Source organism: Uloborus diversus, chromosome 6, assembly GCF_026930045.1.
Source record: "Uloborus diversus isolate 005 chromosome 6, Udiv.v.3.1, whole genome shotgun sequence".
NCBI classification, from domain to species: Eukaryota; Metazoa; Arthropoda; class Arachnida; order Araneae; family Uloboridae; genus Uloborus; species Uloborus diversus.
In genome coordinates this window covers 62681479-62704795 of record NC_072736.1, presented here as the reverse complement: position 1 = coordinate 62704795, position 23317 = coordinate 62681479, and the positions used below count along the sequence as shown (strand labels likewise).

At 35.9% G+C, this 23317-nt stretch overlaps 1 protein-coding gene across 3 annotated transcripts in view; it reads right to left on the bottom strand.

The window, feature by feature from the left end:
• LOC129223972 (macoilin-like) overlaps positions 1 to 23317 on the bottom strand; it is a 125927-nt gene that overhangs the window by 56946 nt on the left and 45664 nt on the right. The window contains exon 1 of one of the 3 annotated variants that reach the window (XM_054858358.1): positions 19020 to 19225. The exons of 1 other annotated variant lie outside the window; for it this stretch is intronic. In XM_054858358.1, the coding sequence (XP_054714333.1) occupies positions 19020 to 19147 (128 nt within the window). In that variant the 5' untranslated portion in view covers positions 19148 to 19225. Of the gene's footprint in view, positions 1 to 19019; positions 19226 to 23317 lie in introns of those variants that run through there. One more of the 3 variants, XM_054858357.1, reaches the window with a different exon arrangement.

Genomic DNA, 23317 nt, shown 5'->3' with positions numbered 1-23317 from the left:
AACAATTAAACATCGCACCGCACCTTAAAAACGCAAATATTGACAAGCTGGTAAAATGATGAGAATATTTTCGAATCAAGTCATTATAAAGGTTTAACGCTAGACGCTAAGTGGCGAAATCCAAGGGCGCCCATATAGGAAGCAAGAGTTGGCTCAAGTCCCCCCTTGGAAGTTGGAACTTTCTTGCTGTCCGTACTTTTTTCTTTGCAAAAATGTAAAAACATTTCTTCTCCAGCCATAAATAAACATTTTATTAAAAATATCAAACTTTAATAACTCTAATCTGTACTGAAATTGGTTTCTACGGGGAAAAGATCCTGCTAAACTATTTGGAAAATATGTGAGCTCCCCCTTAAAATTTTCCATATGGGCGCCCATGGCGATGACTTTGAAGTTAGTAACCCTATCTGAAGCGATCATATTTTTTCCCCACCCTTACTATCCCTTTGTTGTTCTACGTTCATTTCGCTGATGTATATTATTATTATTTATTAAATCATGAGCGGGTAGATAAGTGCTTACCAACGCCTTTTCAGAAAAGTTTACAACAACAACGCTGCTTAATTAGACGTGATAAAACAAACAAACAAAATTATTTAAAACCAAACTTATTTTCAGGTCTTAATTTCTTTCCAAGAAATAAACAACAAGCATTATATTTATTTGGCAGTAGCAATTATTTATCGCTTGGAGCATCACAAGAGTGCCGATGTTTTTCTTTGCAAAATTAGCAGATTTTGTATAAGCTGATCCCTCTAATTTGACTTTAAAAACGGTTCAAAAAATTATCGGTTTTATACACAGAAATATGCGTTATTTTGCTTTAAGATTTGCTCTTTCAATAAACACTTTGTGAAAGATCCGTTCTTGTTTTGTGAAGGGTCCGTTTTGGTTGATTAACTTTCCAAGTTTAAATCCGGGATCAAGAAAAGTAAAAAATTGTTTTCAAAATGAATTGAAGAACACGGCGCAGTCCAATTTCCATGAGGAACTGCTATGGATCTTGTTATCCGTTGAGCTTTGAATCTTGTCGACGACACCGTCTACCCAGAACCTCATTTCGATCGAACTTGGCTACATTTCACATATTTTGTTTGGATATCAAGTTTTGAAAGCTAAATCAAAGTACATATTGTTCTTCTTTAGAATTAAATATAAAAGCGCGTACAAATACAACTTCCATTCCCCCTGCTTTTACAATGCACTGGTTTCTATTCATTAGTAATTTCGAAGATATTTCGATAACGGGGTTTGGAGCTATCGTCAATTATGGGCTATAATCGTTTGCTTCTGTCACTATCTGCTAGGCCATGGCCGAAGTACATTAGCTCTTGGTCTTTGGTGTCCACAAATTTGGCGACAAATTGGAAAAATTGCTAAGACTCCTAGTTCTCAAAATTTTCCCGCTATTTCTACTTGTCCGGGGGATACGGTTTATAAAGGAATAACTTGAAATTCAAAAAGCGGATTCAAAGCATTCATAAAACTGACCACAAATGCCATGAAAACTGGCTGAAAAACAATTTACTTTATTTGCCCCAACACTCTTCTTACACAGTACCAAAAATTAAGCAAAAATGGCAGGCATTGCAAAAAAAAAAAAAAAATCAGGAATCTTATACATATAAAATCTGAGTATCTATCTATCTATCTATCTATCTATGTCAAAGCTTCTTCTCCCGAACGACAGTGAACTGACCATCGAACCAGGTATCGATGGATTCGTCATCTTCCCGTCTTCATGTTTGGCTATTTAACATAATCCTCCGATAATAATTAGCGGAGATATCAATTAAAAATTATTAATTATGACTCTTAGATTTCAAAATAAAATCCATATTTTTCGAAGGCTTTCCTCCATTCAAATTATTATTCAGTGCTTCAACTCAACTTTCCGGATGAACGCTTTTATTAAAATTTACAGCGTGAAGAAAATCATTGAAAAGAAACATCTGTTGCAATTTTTTTTCTCGAATATAAAGAAATAAAATTAGGCTTTTGTTTTAAGGCTTTTCCTGTAATCAGGGTGTTTAAGTTGTTTACTTTTCGATTATTTTGCCGTAATCTGCAGCAAAATTTTGCTGTTTTTTTTTTTTTTTGTTCAAGCCTGATTGTTAAATACGCGTCACATGACATAACTTTCATTTTCGAGGAGGACCGTGCACGTCGTAAAGTAAATGAGTGATTTACAAGTTATTTGAGTTCTTTGAGGGTTTGTACCTGGAAAACGGATTGATGTAATTCTTGTACGACCATGTGGATAGAATCCATCCAAATATTTATCTGAGTGAAATGTTGCATTAAGAAACACCCGGGCAACGCCGGGTAGTAGACTATTTTATGTAAAAAGCGGATTGTTATTGTGCATAAATATTTCCGATATAGTCTATCAGATGTAATTCAGTTTAACGTGAGTAAAGATTATAGTTGATAATGCATATATTTTCCCCTTTTGTGCTGACTGAAAATGTACTCATAACTTGTATCATTGATAACGATTATTAACGTTGATGAGGTGTTTTGGCAAAAATATGTTTTACTGGTGTTTTGCAAACCTTGCTTTACGCGCATTTATTTATTCCTTAACGCGTTAGAAACTAGTGTCAGTGTACTACAAAAGCATCAACTGGACTGCTCTTACATTTTTTAGGTAGCCCGTGCAACGCCGGGCACGCAGCTAGTCTTATACATATAAAATCTGAGTATCTATCTATCTATCTATCTATGTCCAAGCTTCTTCTCCCGAACGACAGTGAACTGACCATCGAACCAGGTATCGATGGATTCGTCATCTTCCCGTCTTCATGTTTGGCTATTTAACATAATCCTCCGATAATAATTAGCGGAGATATCAATTAAAAATTATTAATTATGACTCTTAGATTTCAAAATAAAATCCATATTTTTCGAAGGCTTTCCTCCATTCAAATTATTATTCAGTGCTTCAACTCAACTTTCCGGATGAACGCTTTTATTAAAATTTATAGCGTGAAGAAAATCATTGAGATTTGAAAGATCTGTTGCCATTTTTTTCCTCGAATATGAACAAGTAAAATTCTTGTTTTTGTTTTGAGGCTTTTCCTGTAATCAGGGGATTTGAAATGTTTACTTTTTGGGTTTTTTTCCGCAATCTGCCGCAAAAATTCACTGACTTTTTTTTTTGGTTCAAGCCTGAGTGTTGAACTCGCGTCACTTGACATAACTTTTATTTTCGAGGTGGACCGTGCAAAGCCGGGCGACGCAGCTCTTATACATATAAAATCTGAGTATCTATCTATCTATGTCCAAGCTTCTTCTCCCGAACGACAGTGAACTGACCATCGAACCAGGTATCGATGGATTCGTCATCTTCCCGTCTTCATGTTTGGCTATTTAACATAATCCTCCGATAATAATTAGCGGAGATATCAATTAAAAATTATTAATTATGACTCTTAGATTTCAAAATAAAATCCATATTTTTCGAAGGCTTTCCTCCATTCAAATTATTATTCAGTGCTTCAACTCAACTTTCCGGATGAACGCTTTTATTAAAATTTACAGCGTGAAGAAAATCATTGAAAAGAAACGTAATTCTTGTACGACCACGTGGATAGAATCCATCCAAATATTTATCTGAGTGGTATGTTGCATTAATAAACACCCGGGCAACGCCGGGTAGTAGACTATTTTATGTAAAAAGCGGATTGTTATTGTGCATAAATATTTCCGATATAGTCTATCAGATGTAATTCAGTTTAACGTGAGTAAAGATTATAGTTGATAATGCATATATTTTCCAATTTTGTGCTGACTGAAAATGTACTCATAACTTGTATCATTGATAACGATTATTAACGTTGATGAGGTGTTTTGGCAAAAATGTTTTACTGGTGTTTTGCAAACCTTGCTTTACGCGCATTTATTTATTCCTTAACGCGTTAGAAACTAGTGTCAGTGTACTACAAAAGCATCAACTGGACTGCTCTTACATTTTTTAGGTAGCCCGTGCAACGCCGGGCACGCAGCTAGTCTTATACATATAAAATCTGAGTATCTATCTATCTATCTATCTATCTATGTCAAAGCTTCTTCTCCCGAACGACAGTGAACTGACCATCGAACCAGGTATCGATGGATTCGTAATCCTCCCGTCTTCATGTTTGGCTATTTAACATAATTCTCCGATAATAATTAGCGGAGATATCAATTAAAAACTTTTAATTATGACTCTTAGATTTCAAAATCAAATCACTATTTTTCGAAGGCTTTCCTCCATTCAAATTATTATTCAGTGCTTCATCTCAACTTTCCATAACAATGCTTTTATTAAAATGTATAGCGGGCGAAGAAAATCATTGAGATGAAAGATCTGTTGCCATTTTTTTTCTCGAATATGAACAGGTAAAATTCTTGTTTTTATTTTGAGGCTTTTCCTGTAATCAGGGGATTTAAAATGTTTACTTTTTGGGGTTTTCCGCAATCTGCCGCAAAATTTCACTGACTTTTTTTTTTTTTTGGTTCAAGCCTGATTGTTAAATACGCGTCATGACATAACTTTCATTTTCGAGGAGGACCGTGCACGTCGTAAAGTAAATGAGTGATTTACAAGTTATTTGAGTTCTTTGAGGGTTTGTACCTGGAAAAAGGATTGATGTAATTCTTGTACGACCATGTGGATAGAATCCATCCAAATATTTATCTGAGTGGTATGTTGCATTAATAAACACCCGGGCAACGCCGGGTAGTAGACTATTTTATGTAAAAAGCGGATTGTTATTGTGCATAAATATTTCCGATATAGTCTATCAGATGTAATTCAGTTTAACGTGAGTAAAGATTATAGTTGATAATGCATATATTTTCCCCTTTTGTGCTGACTGAAAATGTACTCATAACTTGTATCATTGATAACGATTATTAACGTTGATGAGGTGTTTTGGCAAAAATATGTTTTACTGGTGTTTTGCAAACCTTGCTTTACGCGCATTTATTTATTCCTTAACGCGTTAGAAACTAGTCTCAGTGTACTACAAAAGCATCAACTGGACTGCTCTTACATTTTTTAGGTAGCCCGTGCAACGCCGGGCACGCAGCTAGTATTAACATATTTTCCGCAAATGAATAATTCTATGTCACATCAAGCCAAAAATGTGATTAAAACAGCCATGTCTTCGAAATGTGGGTTATGTGTATGTCCTCCTTTTAAAATGGCCAAAGATAGCCTTAACCTACGTTTTGGGAATTTCAGTTCCCGAAATCAATGACGATCTTAACTATGATGTAAGAAAAACAACGTTAGAAGAAGCACAAATTTGCAAATTACAGCAGACACGTGTTTCTACCCAGAAAAATTATCCTAGGGCTTTTTTGGAACAATCACAATAGCTTATTGTTCTCACTTGACAGTCCTTGATGTTGTGGTTCCTTTTTCAGCTTGGACCAGAAGCCTCTGCAGCACCACCGCCCACCGGCGGCGGGGCTCCTCTGGTCCTGAGCAGTCCCCCGGAATCCACTTCTGCTGGGTGATGGCGTCCATGTCCTTCACACGCATGCTCATACACACTCGCCAACGCGTGAGCGTCTTTACACACATACACAGGCCTACGTGCACACACTTAAGCCTGCACACACACAACTCTACACACATAACCACCCAGGAGGAGGGACATGCTTGGGGGGGGGGGAGCCATTTCTAGAAACAATAACTCTAATGAGTAGGGTCTTGTCGCAACTCGTGATTGCGAAAAACATAATTTGAATTCAAAGTTTCAGAATTCAAATTAGAGTTACGATATCGAGGGGCCCTAGGCTGAATACTTTTGAGGGGCTCCCTGTATTCAAACTTTATAACTTTAGTCGTTGGCTGATTTGGGGCCCCTAAATATAAAGGGGGCATAGGCCAGGGTCTAGGTGGCCAATTTAGTAATCAATCCCAGATCGGAAATTTGCCACAAGTAAACTAGTTCGAATGAAAATGTTCTTAGTTTTGAAGATGGCGGAAAATAATGACTATCGATAAAGACTACGGTTACTTAAACCCGAAGAATGAGCCTTTACTTGTATGCAAGAAAAGAAAACTGTTTTTTGCTCTCAGTATTTGTGGAGTTATTATTTACATATAAAAATTTCATTGCGATGCTTCTTTTCAAGAAATTTACGTAATATTTTCGTTTTCATGACAAACAAAACAGAAGCAATTATCTGGAACACAGGAAAATAATAGTAAAGTAAAAACACTGAAACAGAAAAAATAATATATAAGAACACACCCGATTTACCATTCAGAAGTACTTTCTTCATTCAGTTGAACATGTGGATGTGTACTGTGCTTCAAAATTCTTTCTTTTTTTTTTTTTTTTTTTGAGCAATCACGATTGCTTATTGTTCTCATTTGACCGTTTTTGGTGTCCGTGCCTTTTTCAAATTGGACCAGAAGCCTCTGCAGCACCACCGCCCACCGTCCTCTGCTGGCGGCGCGGCTGCTTCGGTTTTGAGCTATCCGACCTCCTGGTCGGAGGCGTCCATGGCCTACACACACGCACGTTCACACACATACACACACACGACTTCACACACATACACACTCACACACGCCTACGTGCATACACACAGGTCTACGCACGCACACAACTATGCACACGTAACCGTCCAGGAGGAGAGGCAGGCTTGGGGGGGGGGGGAGGAGCCATTTCTAGAAACAATAACTCCAATGAGTAGGGTCCTGTCTCAGTTCGTGATTGCGAAAAACATAATTTGGATTCAAAATTTCAGAATTCAAATTATTTTTATTTATTTATTTTTTTATTTATTTATTTATTTATTTATTTATTTATTTTTTTTTTTTTTTTTGTGCTTCGAATTTTTTTTTTTTGTGCTTTGAAAAAAACGAAATCGTTTTACAGACGGGATAATTTCCTTATAAGTGAAACTTCATTTCATGCAAGGCACTGACTACATGCAAATCATTAAAGAAAAAAAGTTGAAAAATGGATTCTTCATCTTGAACTCAATCGCCAAAATAACGGGGGAATAGGAAAAAATTGCAAGAAATACCAAATGACAAGTTCATTCCTCAGATTCTTTTCAGCGAACTGATTTTTTAATGTTTTTTTCCCCCCGATGTTCAGGTACATAATTTGATTTTATAGAATTTTGATTAGGTTTTGTTTTCCTTATTTCTTAAACGTTTGTTTTTGTTCTTATAGTTGAAGATAGTTACTTATCTAAGGGTCATTCCATTTTAAATCAACAAATTTTCAAAAAAGTTGTTGCATCACCATTTTTGATTTTGATGAAAATTTGCATGTGCATTCCTTTCACTTCCTAGACCTCAAAAAAATATAATTTCTATGTTTAAAAAATTTACCCTTTGGTATACAGGCTATTTTTGTTGTTGGCAACAGCAAAAATAGGGCCTTTTGATGCTTTGTCTTATGAACAATAACTTTTTTTCTATTAAAGCTTTTGAGCTCAAACATATTGGAAAGCTAAGAAAAAGATCTTTTCATGTATGATATCAATAAATTTCAGATTTTAAAAAAATACCAATTTTTTCAAGGTCAAAATTTGCAATGAAAAACTATTTTTTTACCACTTTTGAAAATTAAAAAACTCATGAAGGGTTTAGAATAACCAGCCCTATTTTTCATCATATATTTATATGCATGGCTACTTATTGTATAAAAAAATTGGCTTGTTACTCCGCCCCCTTTATGAGATATACTCCCCCGAAGTTGGAAATTTTCAAAAAAAAAAATCCAGTTTTCATTGCTAAAAAAATGCATGTGGGGGGCCAGATAAAATTTTTTTTTATTTGTGGTGTTTTAAGTACTTTTTACCAGCTTTCTAACAAAATAAAAGTTGCTTTGTTATTCAAAGGTGTTTCGCAGATATAAGGGTCTGAATTTTCAAATAATTTCGCTAAAACAACGCATTTTTTTTTTTTCACTTTTTAATCTTATTTAATTATTGAAAAGTAATTATATACCTTATTCTTTGCATTAAATGGTTGGAAAAAAAAAGACTTGAAGAGTTATGACGTATTGAATTTGTCTTTTAAAAAGACAATTTAACATTTTTAACAGTTAGGAACATAAATCTTTCAATGTTATTTTCTTAAGTATTTTCTCTCACAGAGAAGAGTTGATAAATGTTCACTTATCACAGGTGTGATATTGTGACCTCTTCCTTGTGCAGATCATAGTTCTGATGCAATCAAGATTTTTAAAATGTCTTTCAACTGAACCCAAGTTTGGTCATTATCACTTGATTTTTTAAATGACGTTCCAGGCCTTTTAAGATGAAAAAGTGGATCCTGTATTCTTCTTCTACATTTAATACTTATACTTCCAACACTTCTCCCAGCCACCAGTCACTATCATACATGCAGCAAACATAATCTGATAATTTCGATCGCATTCTTGCTTTTTGTTCAGCAGGTTCGTCTTTCATGACCTGAAAAATTGTAAAATCTGAAGGAACAGACGCGCGTCTCATATGAATGATATGTCTGTTGATAGGGATGTAGCAGTGAAAAGACAGTTTGGTGTAGTGGCAGTGCTGCTTTATATCTTTTTTCAAGATCCTTTGCTACTATGTTAACATCATGACAGGAAACATAGAAAATTGTTAAACCATTATGTTTGGTGCAATAATCATATACATGTAATGGATTTAAGATTTGATTATTAATTGGGCGCTGTAAACTAGCCTTTCGAACTAGCCTCTTTACTATAAAGTAAGACAAACAACGTTGAAAAAAGCACTATACTGTTGAGCATAAAGGTATTTATTTATCTTAGCCTCTTTACTGTTCCATTAATCCCATAGCATGGGCCTTTCCCATGGGACGGAGCAAAAAAATGCCACTCTGCTTTTATACCTAAGTCCTCTTCATGGTGGCTGAGGTTAATGAAGTTCTTTCTGTTTTTATATTGTGCAGCAAGCAGACCCATCTGAAAAGTAGGTTAATTTTGAAACTGAAGGGTGATTTGCCTTAATTTTTTCAACAAGGATCTTTGCGGTAGTGTTGTGATCCAGGTAATCACTTACAAAGCAAAAACTTTCAGCTTGAACATTTCCATTTTTTGCCAGTATACAACAAAAGGATGACATGTGCATTGAACACCTGACCAGTGATAGGTCTGGACCTCGTCTTGGACAACACAAGAAAAATTTTCTGAGAAGTCTCGAAGTACCAAAACTTCTACCTTATCCAAGGGTGCTCATATAGTTGGGGGAGGGGCAAGTAGGGACTCAACCCCCCACCCTTAGAAAGTAGAACTTCCTTGCTTTTAGTACTTTGGAACATTTATTTTTTTGCCATTAACGAATAAGTTATTTTTAAAACTGTTAAATTTTATTAACTCTAATCGGTCTGAAATCGGTTTCTACAGGGAAAATATCTTGCTAAACCACGAGGAAAATATGAGCCCCCCTCACCCCTTAAAATTTTGCCTATGGGCGCCCATGCCCTTATCCAGAGCGTCTTTTTTTTATTTTAAAACCTCTGCTTGCTTAATGACAATGAAATGGTGGCTCTTCCGGTGTTCCAAATTTTCACAACACTTAACCAAAAATTCTTGCAAGGGGAGCGCACATTTCAATAAAAAACTAAGATTAAAAAGTGAAAAAAAATTGCGTTGTTTCAGTGCAATTATTTGAAAATTCAGATCCTTATATTTGCCAAACACCTTTGAATAACAAAGAAACTTTTATTTTGTTAGAAAGCTGGTAAAAAGTACTTAAAATACCACAAATAAAAAAAAATTTTATCTGGCCCCCACATGCATTTTTTTAGCGTTGAAAACTGGATTTTTTTGAAAATTTGCAACTTTGGGGGAGCATATCTCATAAAGGGGGCGGAGTAACAAGCCATTTTTTTTTACACAATAAGTAGCCATACATATAAATATATGATGAGAAATAGGGCTGGTTATTCTTAACCCTTCATGGGTTTTTTAATTTTCAAAAGTGGTAAAAAAATAGTTTTTCATCGCAAACTTTGACCTTGAAAAAATTGGTATTTTTTTTTTTTTTTTTTTTTTTTTTTAAATCTGAAATTTATTGATATCATATATGAAAAGATCTTTTTCTTAGCTTTCCAATGAGCTATGTTTGAGCTCAAAAGCTTTGATAGAAAAAAAGTTGTCCATAAGACAAAGCATCAAAATGCCCTATTTTTGCTGTTGCCAACATCAAAAGTGGCATATATATCAAAGGGTAAATTTTTTAAAAACAAAATATTTATTTTTTTGAGGTCTAGAAGATAAAAGGAATGCACATGCAAATTTTCATCAAGATCAAAAATGGTGATGCACACCCCATTTGTTGATTTAAAATGGAATGACCCTAAGTAAATAATTTGATGTATTATTCAATTGTGATTGTTCTTTATAACGTTGAATTTATAGCATTGTTTATTTGGGTAAAACACTTGAAATCGGGGAGGGGGGGACCGCTTCACTCACAAAAGGCCAGGGTTACGGTAGCACGGCTGCTTGGCGCGTTAAGCGATTATGTAGTTGAACGATTATTTTGAGTTTTAAAGCTACTGTTAATATTTTTATGTGTTTAGGCGAATAGTTTTAAATTACAAAGAGACTTTAATAGGTCTTTTGAAAAGGTGTGTACGCATTTTAGTTGAAGAAAAATGATCATTTCACATAGTACAGTAAAAATAGGGGTCGGATCCAAACATCCAAAAAAAAAAAAAGCTAAACCTGGTGCAAATTGTTTATTACCCTCCCAATAAGAACAGGTAAAAAATCTCACCCCATTGTGCGTCGGGTTTTGGAATGGGGGGCATCTAAAAATTGCTGTTTTGGGTATTTTTCCCGAATTTTTAGAGTACATTTAAAGTGAGAATATTATGTTTGCTAAATTTAAAAGCATGAAATTAAAGGTGTTTGACCCCCCAGAGGGATGACATAACCCACCAATGCTACAGAGCCCCCCTATCCCCTTAAAACGAAGCAGTACCCCCGAACCCCCCTCCATACATTTCATATGGAAACATTATTTTATGCTAAGAAAATTGTTAAAAATCAAGTGTGTCCATCCTCCAAGAGCGATGGTGCACCTCCTCTTAAAGCTACAGCATCCCCCCCCCCTCTCTGCCAAATAAAATAAATCCTCACCCCCCTTTTTATTTCAAGTAGAAGTATCATTTCATGCAAATCTAAAATGCATTAAATCAGGACTGTCCACCCCATAAGAACAGTAGCTCACGTCCCAAAACGAAATTATATGTTAAAATATTATCCTCCCCCCCCCCCCACCCCCTCTGATGGTGCACATTTGATTAAATGGCCAGAAAAACAACTCTGAATTGTTTTTTGCTTTCAAATGATTTCTCCTAAGCTTGTAACAAAAAGTCTTCGTTATCAAGATGTTTTTTGGAATCTAGATCCTCAGCTAAATCGTTATTGTTGCAGCTATGTCTAACACAGTTTGTGCATATAATTGAGCACTTCAGTCCACTTTTAGACTTTTTAAACATTCACTGTATCCAATGAATCCCTCAGAGCAAGCACAAGATTTGAGACGCAGAAAGTCTTCTAGAGCAGAAGGCTTGGCTGTTGTAATATGACGCAGATTATATTCCTGTGGTCCTTTCTTTACACCCATCAAAAATGACACTAGCTTTCCCATACTTACAAGTGACCTATACACTGCATTACTGGCATATTTCCTTGAAGCTTACGTATCATTACCAAAAATATGATCAAGCAGGTATCTTCCATCTATTACATATGAGACAGTGAGAAGCAAAGGGATGTAAGTGGCAAAATTTAGAATTTGGAGATAACCAGTACAAATGGTTGGTGAACCTCTCCTCTATCTTGGGGCAAGAAATGGTACTAGTAGACCTGGTAGTTGCTTCTATACAGCATGATTTAGAAAAGAAAATCAATAAAAGCCTACCTAGGATCTTACCTTTAAACGCGTTTTATTCAAAACTTGAAAATGTCCACTTACATCCCTTTGTTTCTCACTACCTCATATGACACCAGCTGTTCGTTCTGTGATAGTGGATGAACCTTTTGCTTCAGATAATAGTACTTTAACGATACAGGATTTCTTTCCTTCTGAAACCAAATTCATTGAATACTGATGGAGGATCAGCGCATACACTGTCAAAACTCCGGGTGCCTTTGACTAACTATTTGGCTCCCTGGGGTGAAAACACCGGGCTTCAGGGTGCAGTAGAGGCTAGGAAGTGTGATTAAGGTGAATGACGCTAATAAATGTGAAAACGGACCTCCTAAATGCATGGGTGAAACGCTGGCGCATGCGCTCTCCGCTCTGACATCATTCAACCACAATCAATGGCGGACGCAAGAGTAACTACGCACATGCACTTTCCCATTGAATGAAGTACGAAATTGGATTGAAACTTATAAGTTTCTGCGATTTACTCTTCAAAGTTTCGCGTAAGCACATGCATTTGATCATAGTGTAGCTTTTAAGGCTTTCGAACATATTTAAAATTGTTTCAAAGGTACGTTGATTCTTCAGTTAGCCGTTATATACATTTGCTATTCCTATCATGCATAAATTTTACCTAAAAATAGCTATCAGTACCGGATAAGTAACATTTAATAATCAAAACGCTTAAATTAGATGATATTTGAAAAGTTATTTCAACTATTAATTTTGACTATGTGGTTTTACTTGCTTGTATTATCAACAATCTTGTGGATTTTTAACTAAGAGATTTATTGTTAGCAATGTGATGCACTCAGCAAGTGAACGGAAACTCTAATTACGATGATGCAAATAGCAAAAACATAAAAGCACGAAAAAAAAAGGAAAGCGGATTAAGAAAAAGAAATTTCTTCTCCGTCTCGATTTTTTTTTTTTTTTTTTTTATTTATTATCTCGTGTCTAAGTTAACTAGCTTTCCTCGGCGTTATTGCTTAAAGCGAATGACTGAACTTTTTTCGTCACTCTAGTAATAGTAAGAATGAATAACTCGTTAGAATTTGTTTTGGCTTTTAATTTATCGAAAGACTTTTGTTCTTTTATATTCTTTACGGATATTCAAATGTCGAATCATATATACGTACGTACTAATATGGTGCTCTTTGTTTAAAATTTCGAACGTGATGAAAGGTTTTATTTTTCCATGATTGCAACATAATTGAATATTTATTGTTCGTGTAAATGATTTACAAATAGTACCTACGTTCTTCGTTTTCGGTACGATCGTGCTGCAGTAAATGTCAATAACATATTAAAATTACTGAGCAATCCAAGTGGATGTACGAAAATTAGTGCACGGCAGACAAATTTAAGTCATGAACACTTCTAAACTATGTTCGAAAGTTGAAATGTGATCAAATGCCTTAAAATACAAGTTTTAATCATTTTCAGAACTATTCAATGTGGAAAATGTACCAAGACTTAGCTTTTTATAACTCAAAACAATAAATAATAATGTATACAATTGTTTACGGAAATGCACACAAAACCGAGGGGGGAGGGGGGGTGCTCAGCAACAGAAAACAGAGGGTGCCAATGTTCTGCCATAGGGTTCCGTTTTTCACCGCGGTGCACGCTGGGTGAAGGGTGCCGGTTTTTCGCCCGTGTTAAGGGTGCAATTTCGGCACCGTAAAGAGTGCCGCTGGTGAACAAGCTTTTCACCCTCGAAAAGTGCCAAATGCAACCTGTAGTTTTAACAGTGTAACTCGTACCAGAAGTTTTTAGCAATTTGTTATTCCACCTTTACTGTTCATACCATTCGGTGTAAAAGATGGTTTGGGCTTACACATCTTCACAGATAGTAACTACTCTCGTAACAGAAGCTAAAAACATAACTGCTTACCTCCTTTACAAAGAAATGCCACAAAATTGTTTGCCTTCAATATCCTTTGATGTTACTATCCAACTGGCAACTCACCTTATCATCAGCGAGCAATACCACTACCAACTGGGGATTTTAGAAACTGATTGTGATTTCCAAATTGAGAGACAAAAAGGTGTAAATATTTAGCATTCTATCGTTGTATTGCTCATTGCTCTCATCGAGACATGTTCTATCGTTGAATCACAACAGGTTCTAGACCACCTGAATTTGTCACTACGTTAGATCGTTGGATAGCTGATGTTTTAGCTGATGTTTGAAGTGATCAAATTTTGTTTATCGCATAATGTAATCAAAAGTTTCAGATAGTGTTGCAAGTATATGTCCGCAGATTTAGCATAATTCACATAGCCAGCTGCGTAAAAGAGAGGTGGCTTGGTGTTTGCAAATGAGAACCCCCACCGACTTAGAGGGTGCAGAATTGCAGCATTGCCCGTCTCACTATTGGCAATTCCGGTTTGTCCCATCCTTACGGTGATGGCAAAAGATTGCAGAAAAGTTAATCAAGAAGAAGTAGGGAAACTTTGGTCAATTTGAACTTTTTTTATGCTGCACAGGAATTTTGTTTTCCAGCGCTCTAAAGAGTGTAACAACTCCAGTCACAAATAATTTGGTTACTGAGCTCGCTTAGATCTTTTAGAATTATCATTCTGACATTACCATATAATTGTGAGGCATTTTGTACTTCGGAAAAGTTTAAGTCAGGGAAATTTTTTCGTAAACTTCACTGCAATAGTTGATTTTAGAATGTAAATTCAGGTTTACCTCCCCCCCCCTCAAAGCGATGGCGCATCCCTTAAGGGTGACGAAGTGCCCATCCAGAATAAAAGTCCCCCAAAAAGAAAGAAATACCCATTGAAAAAACTGCCTTAAAAATTCTAATGACGCAAAGCTGCTCCATGGACTTCCCCCCCGCCTGTGCACCCCTGTTAATTAGAATTTTTTTCTGTGAGAGTTTATTGTTTTACTATTATAGAGTGGTTTCTGCGAGGTTTGAGGATTTTTTTTAAGTAATAGAAATTATTTTTATTTAAATAGAGGATTATTTCGTCCCCCCCCCTTCCCCCCAAAACCCGAAGAGCAAAGTGCTGGGACTTTTTACCCCTTCTTGCTGGAAGGGTAAGAAGTAATTTGCAACAGATTTCACCTTTTTTTTTTTTGGATGTTTGGGTTTGGCCATTTTTTAGCCTAATTTTACTGTACTAACATCAAAGGGAGTCGGGGGTATTTTTTTTTTTTTTTTTTTGTTCAATGGACTTCCTTTAGCTTCTTAGCACGCGCATTGGCGTGCGGGTACTGCTAGTAGATAAAACACCAACGAGAAAACTAAACAACACACGAAATCCGCTTTTTAACTGTTGCCCAAAAAGGAAGAAAAATAATAGTAATTTTAAAGTTGAAGGGAGAGTGATTGGATGAAATTGAATTATATTCTATACATTTTACTTCAGATTAAAGTTAGACATTCATATTTTCAATAACATCGATGTTAACACGAGCGCCAACTTTTTTTTTCTTCCAATAACGAAAGAGAGGACGTTAGGTGTCAGTCAACCTCTAGAAAGAGGCGATGGGCTCTTAAAAAGGTTGGAAACCACAACTTAGTACAAACACTTTTTCTGGCTGCGCTCAAACGTTGCAATTTCAAGACATTTGAGGCCCCTAAAATAATAATTTTAAAAACTAAAAAAACACGTTTTAGTAGCAAAATGAACTAAAAAGTTAAAAATAATCTTTGGATGACAAGAAGTATTAAAGTATTTGACCAAACAATTTTACTGTAATAAAAAAAAAGCGTGGGGGGCTTTCTTTCACCTGTTATCCATGCAAAAATGCAAATAGGCAAACCCCCCACGTTTTTTTTTATTACAGTAAAATTAAGTGTTTGGTCAAGTACTTTATATAATAGTCATCCAAAGATTATTTTTAACTTTTTAGTTCATTTTGCTACTAGAGTTTTTTTTTTTAAGCTTTTTAAACTAATATTTTATTTTTTACTTTTTAGTTCATTTTGCTACAAAAGCGTGTTTTTTACTTTGTTTAACTATTATTTTTATGATGGAATGTATCTTAGTATTCTATTGCATTATTTGCATCAGACATTTTGAATGCTTTCTGGTAAATTCATGTGCAAACATTGTTACACTACGCAGCTCTGATTTGTACGTTGTAAGTAATTCTAATAAGCCACTGGCTATTTGTTCCAAGGAAAGTTGGACCTACAAACATACAAGTTAAGCTAATAAAAGCGTGTTAATTAGAATAAACTAATAACTTATCGTTAATTAATTAATTTGATTATAGAATACTGCATTGTCATCGGGTCTGGGGTTGCATTCCAAATTTTTAAAGAATCCGATCAGAAAAAAAGGGCGAAAATTGAGTTGCTAGATTATAAATTTAATTTCGGTGTAGACGGGATTAGAACGCACGCCCAATGATTCCCGGAGGTGGACGTCAGCGAAGACCCGTGCCTTAGACCGCTCGGCCACTAAAGCTCATAAAGTGGTGAAATGTATTAACAGTAACAAACCACTAGCTCTTAGTTCAAAGGAGAGTTACTCACAACATACAAGTGAAGCTAATAAAAGCGTATTCAAAAGAGCTGGAGCCCTAGGCCACGGCCTAATTGGTCTATTTAAAATCAGGCCCTGAGCATTATATAATAATAGCAAAAATACCCGGCGTTGCCTGGGTCAGTAATAATTGTGAGAAACAATAGCTACTTTCTTTTGTTTTCTGTTTTAACTGAAAGAACTCAAAACACACCGCTTTGACGTCATTAAAAATTGAGCTTCATCCTTACCCATAAAAGTAAAACAGCAATTAGTAGAGACGTACCGAGTAGCACTTTGGCCGAGTAGCCGAGTACCGAGTACTCGGCTGAGTTACCAAGTACTAATTACGTTTTAAGAAGGACCACCGACAAACGTGATGAATTTTGAACTTATTGGAATAGTTGTATAGACCTCTTTGTATATATAATAGTTTTTAAAACTAAATTCCTGCTGAAATTTAATTACGCATTATTTAAAAAATTTTGTTAATGTCAAAAATTTTACAAAAAAATTATATTTAAAATTAAAAATACATAAATAAAAGGTATGAATCAAGTTGGAATTAAAACAAATTATACCAATAATAGTTATAGTCTGCCAAACATAAATAATTTTTAAAAGCAAATAAAACAAATGTGCAGGAACACTGCAGACACGTGTTTCTGCGATATAAGGAACGTCTTTTTCAGTGCATAAAATGTGAGCTAAAGAATGTAAAGACATTTGACAAAAGAATCCGACTTTTGCCAATTTGCCGAGTACTCGGTAAATTGGCCGAATACAGAGTAGTTACCGAGTACTCGGTACGTCTCTAGCAATTAGTATAATGAAAGAAAGAGTATTCATTTAGAAACGAAAGCGCAAAGTGAAGCATATAAAAATTTGAAGAATTTTCAAAATATATCTAACAAAAACAAAGACCACTAAAAAAAAAAAACTGTGCGCTTTATTTACTTAAATAGTACAAAAAAAAAAAAAAAAAATGCTCTCTACTATGTTTACTTAAGTGTGAAAAAAATGAGTTTCCAAATGTTTAAATGACTTTAGACTCATGTTTGCTCCGGAGAAGCCCTGATTCAAAATTTACATTATGATTACTTTTAATGTTGCTGTTGTTAAGCAACGAATTTTCGAAACAATGGGTTTAATCTTTAATCATTTGATGTGGAAATTACATGACATTCACGGTTTTCGATCACGCCGTTTTTAAACAAAGATTTTAGCAATAAATTATAGCCTAAGTTGTTCCCTGATAATGTAGCTATCGATGGTGAAAAAATGGTTAAAATCCCTCAAGTAGTTTTGAAGTTTACCCCGGACATCCGGACAGAGATTAGCCCTTTATGTATAAAGATGAGCTTCCGTCGGTCATTAATTACTCGAACTTTCCCCACACACGCACATTCTATTCTGCTACCTTACATAGAAACAACAAATGTGAGTGTAGGCTCTCGCCTATTAGACTTTTTCCTTCAAAAAAAAAAATCTTACTTATTAGTTGTCAAGATTAGTCATACCGGCTTGAATTAATTCACAAAATAATTTGAAATAATTTTGAGCTGTTGCTCTAAATATAGACTTAGATTTTTTTTTTTTTTTCGAAATATCAATTCTATTTCAAAAGACGGTTTACCCTCAGTTTCGCCGATAATTCAAATTTCCTCTCCCCTTAACTACATCAAAAGGTATGATTGAAAGTGGAAAACGGGGGGTGGAGGGGATTTCTCGTCGGCGAAACAGGGGGGAAACCCAAAAGATCAGTTAAAACAATATTTACTAAAAATTCGAAATTTCATGGAACATGGGTGTGCTTGCTAAAAACCTTTCAGACCGGTGACACACATTTCACTCATCTTTAAAGTCAACTATGAAAATTTATTTTTTAATATTTATTTATTTTTTAATTGTAATCTCTTTTCTTTGCGATACCGTTACTTGAAATCGAGTCCATTTTTTGGAGTGGGATAAATATGTACAATATATATAGGGGGAAACATGACATTCATTATTATAATACTAGAAAGTCGCCCGTCAAGGCATGACGGGTAAAAATTGCTTCTCTTCTTCTACATTTTAACGAAGCAATTGCCTGTTTTGTGATATTTTGATGGTTGAAATTTTAACTCTAACTCCAGTGAATTAACCCTAAACTCCAGTAGGTAGCATTCATTGTTGACCGCTTTTTCGTTTCTTCATTCCCCTGAAATGACACAGTCATACCAGTAAAACAGTTAAGTTACGGGATCAAGTTCAGCCTTGTCAAAATAAGGCCTTTCCCTGCATGGAATATATTACCAAAACACATTATCAAATTATCATGTCGTGGCGCGAGTTTCATTGTTGAAACACGCGGGTTACTCGATATTCGGCTATTATTTATATGAGGATAACAATGTAAATCAGGGGGAAAACAATTTTTTTCCCTTCTTCTAAATAATCATTCAAAAAGGCATGAAATGAGAAATTTTATAATTTTCTAGAGAGTGTTTTAAAAAGAATCAATTGGACGGAACAATAACGAAGATTGATGACTGATGGGTAAAAAGCGAGAAAACGGAGTGCAACCTCGGGCCTGATCCGTTCATTTATTTGTAAACAAGAAAAAGGTTTACCACAAAAATAATCCATGCAGTACTGAACTTGACCGAAACCACTTTGCCACACAGAAAATTCCGTAAGTTCTAGATCTCCCGCCGTAAGAAATACCTTTCCTGCAGACAGACATGTCTCCCACGCACATATGAAAAAAAAAAAAAAAATCACACCACCTTCACATTAAAATGCTCGATTTTTCACGAAAACGCTCCGGAAATGTAAACACTGAGACTTAGCCCCCGACACATTCTCCTTTCTCCGACACACGGCAGCGCTCTGGCAAACTTGGCAATGCAAAAGCCAAGTTTCTAAATTTACTCAGAACGCCTTTAGCATACGATAAGCGCATCGAAAAGTTTCGAAACGCAACCCAGCAATTTTTTTAAATATTTTTTTTTTTTTTCGGTCCAGCTGAGAGTTGTTTTACGCTTAGTCGAAGTAAAAGAGAAGAAAGATTAGGGGCGGATAAAGACAAGCCCGGCTCCTGGGGTAGGTGACCTGTGCCACCGCCTAGGGCGGGAAAGTTTAGTGGCAGCAAATTACATGATGGGAAAATGTGAGGTGGCAAAAACAGAAATAAAGATGAATAACTCAAATCTGTTTTTTCATTTGCAGTTCAAATTGCAGCAATACGTGCGAGTGTGCTCCTCGATGTTTTAAAATACGCACACACACATATATGTATATATCAGTGGCGTACCCAGCATGGGTGATAATCGATGCGGTAATTTGTGGTGTCTCCCCCCCCCCTTCAAAAGCAAAAGAGAAAAAAATTAAAATTTTATGTAAACATAAAAACAGAAATTCATGCAATTTTCAAATTTTCAGAAACAACTACATTTGTGTTATAATGAAATTTTAAGTAGGCAAACAAAAAACAAATTCCGGGGGTTTGACATCCGCAAAATTTTCAATTTTGTAGTCTTAATAATAAATTTTAGCTTCATATTTTTAAAAACTTGCATTTACACTTTGGGTGTCATTCCCCAGCCGAATACACCCGGGGTGGACCGCCCCCGTCGCGACGCCACTATATATACGAGGCGTATCCGGAAAGTAAGTACCGTTTTGAAAAAAAAGCTATAAAAAAATTTTTTTTAAAGATTATTTAATGTTTACATGAAAGATCATACCTTAAATTATTTTTCAACATAGTTTCCACCATTGTTGAGGCACTTGTCGTAGCGGCTCACCAGCTTATTTATACCTGCCTTAAAGAAACTTGCCGCCAATGAAGAGAGCCATAAATTTACAGCGTTTTTTGCGTCGTCATCACAAGCAAAGCGCCTACCTCTAAGTTCTCGTTTCATGTGCAGGAACAAGTGGAAATCAGACGGTGCCAAGTCTGGGCTGTACGGCGGGTGATTAAACTACTCCCAACCGAACTGTTCAATTAGTCTTTGAGTGTCACGAGCAGTCATTGCACTTTCACCGTAAATCTCAGTAATCTGACGATGGATTTCGGATGGCTTAACGTTCCTTGCATTCAAAAACCGGATCACAGAACGAATTTCACAGTCGGCGGGATCATCGATTTTTTTAAACATTATATACGGCCACAGTAAACGCAAAACACAAGACAAATCAACCGTAATGGCGCGAGTTTGTAGCCGATGAACAGAGGAAACAAGTACGCATGCACTGAGCGCCGACAGCAGCGCTGCAGCGGCATTAGAACGAAACGGTACTTACTTTCCGGATACGCCTCGTATATATTATTAAGACGAGAATGCAGCACTTGTGAACATTGCTTGGGGCGGCAAAACTACTAGATCCGGTCCTGGATACACACTACTGGGGGGGGGGGGTATGTTGAAGAATGTAGGGTTTTGGGTACGAAAAGTTTCTGAAACTGTTTGGGTGTCAATGAAAAGCACCAAATCGGCCACAAATAAAGCACCTGGTAGTGGGGCATAAAGGTTACTTATTAATTTCATAAGAAATGAAAGGAAGTAGTATTTCAAATATTTAAATAGCTAATGGAATTGGAAAGATTTCTGCAATCGTTTACATGCTATTCACAAAGTATTTGAACACAAAATAGATGGATTTTTGACGAAGGTTTAGGGGGTAGGGGGAGGTATGACCCACATGACCCTTTCCTTGAATCCGCCCCTGAGAAACATAAGTCTTTTTTCCCCGATATGGATCAGAACAATTTGTTGCACCTTTTAATTTTGGCTGTTTTTTCATTACTGCTAAATTTCGTCATACATACACAGCCCACATTAGCATCATTTATTTGAAAAGACTAGAGGGCTCTGCCCCTGCTCGCTAAGGCTCACCAACCCCCGAAGACTGCTTCGCAATCTTATTTGATTTGCAAAGATTTAAATAGTCAATTAAAAAGAAACAGATTAAAAACAAATTATGTCTGGATCAAAAAGCACCCCTTCCCCGGTTTTCAAAATAACTTGTACTAACTTGCAAAGCCGTAAGGGCTAAGGGGCTCCTGAGTATTGCAAAACTGCAGTTTTGTACGTTTGAAAAGTCGCTTTCACATTCGTGGTCTCTAGTAATATATTTTGCTCTTTAGCTTGGGGCTTGAATTGAGTTGAGCCTAAGATTTTCCGTTAAAATCGAAACACTTAAAAGTTTTTTAATAAGAAAGAAGAAAGACGCGAATCGAAAAGCCGTAACTATGGTAACGCCAAATAAAACATCAATAATTTTAATGGATATGAGATTATTCGAACTTGGTTTTTGACTGCTTGTAACTTTTTTTTTTCTTTTAGAGATAGAAGCTTAGTTTTTCAACCATAGGTCGAGTAAGATCTGGAGTAAAAAGAGCCGCTCTTTCAAGTGGTGTTAAAAAGAAAACTGTGGGACAATTCCTTCGCTTTTACTGATAGATTTAATGAAGCAAACAGTGCCTAAATTTTAGCTAAGCCTAAAAAAGTTCGAGCTAAAAATGCAAATAACTCCTGCCGTATTTAAGTTAGAGCATTGAAACAAATTGCGTAGAACGCGGAAAATTCTACTGTTTCCAATGATATATCATATCAATATGTGCAAGTAATTTTTCACCCCTTTAATAGGCAATTTACGCGAAATTTGAGTTAAAAAATTAATTACAAAAAAACTAATTCGAATTTTAAAAAATAAAACCCCAGGTACACACCCGGAGCTCGAAGTAATTTTTTACAAAATTTCAAGGCTGTAGGTGTTATGGGGTCTCCTGAACGCACGTCCGCCACAGACTTCCTTCCAGAATTTCTTTGAAACCTTACTTTTATTTACTACTAGCTGTACCCGCACGGCGATGCCCATGCTAAGAATTTAATGAAAGTCCGTTGAATAAAAAAAAATCTACGTCCCTCCCCCCCCCTTTTTTAAAGCGAAGTTCGCCGCTACTACGGCGGCTGTTTAAATAAATTTGGCAACGGTATTAATTAATCAATATCTATCTTTTTCGTATTTTCTATACCTATTTCCAGTTGTGTTTTGTATCATTCACCTTTTTACGCCAAAATTGCCGTTCTCAAATATGTAACATAAAATAGATATAGCGAAACGCCCGGCGGAAGCGACAGCGCTACAGTAACCCACCAATTAGCCAGCGAAACGAACTCTGGCCGATAAGCAATTGTGATTAAAAAGCAAGGTACATCCAGGACAAAAAGGAAATCCCGCACCCCGTATGAAAAATTTAACCACAGAAAACGAAAAAAAAACCCTCTAGAATTTAAAAAAAAACTCCGCCCCCCCCCCCCCCCTTCTGATGCCAAATAATCAGTAATCGTAATTTTTAACTAAAATGCGTGAACACCCTTTAAAAAAACTAAATGCGAAATAAACAAATAATCCGCAACTCCATTGTTTATCGCCAAATTCGCCAAGCGACTTCCAAATTAAAAAAATTAATTAACATTAGCACAATGAATTTAACAAAAATGACAACAGCGCAATAACAAGATAAAAGAATCCACCGGTTCTACTATTCGAACGCAACAGTATACCGAAGATGATGTCACTGCGAGCACAATTAATCTAAGGCCCCGATATATACGAGCCGACGCATCAGCAGATTAGCCATTTTGGATCGGAGCGCGCATTTGAATCGTTGTCTTTTCTGGAGAGTTATCGCGTTTGGTGATTGTTCTCTGTGAACTATTCTAAGCGGCACGTGAATTGTTTATGAAATAAAATATTATTTTCGGCAAATTTGACGAAATTTGAAACTTTGCTGTGGTAGCCCTAGCAGCACAACAATGAAAAACCCGATCCAAAATGGCTAAATTTAAGCTGATGCGTCGGCCTATATATATAGCGTCTCTAATTTAATCTATATAATCTATGTGGTAACCCCATCGAT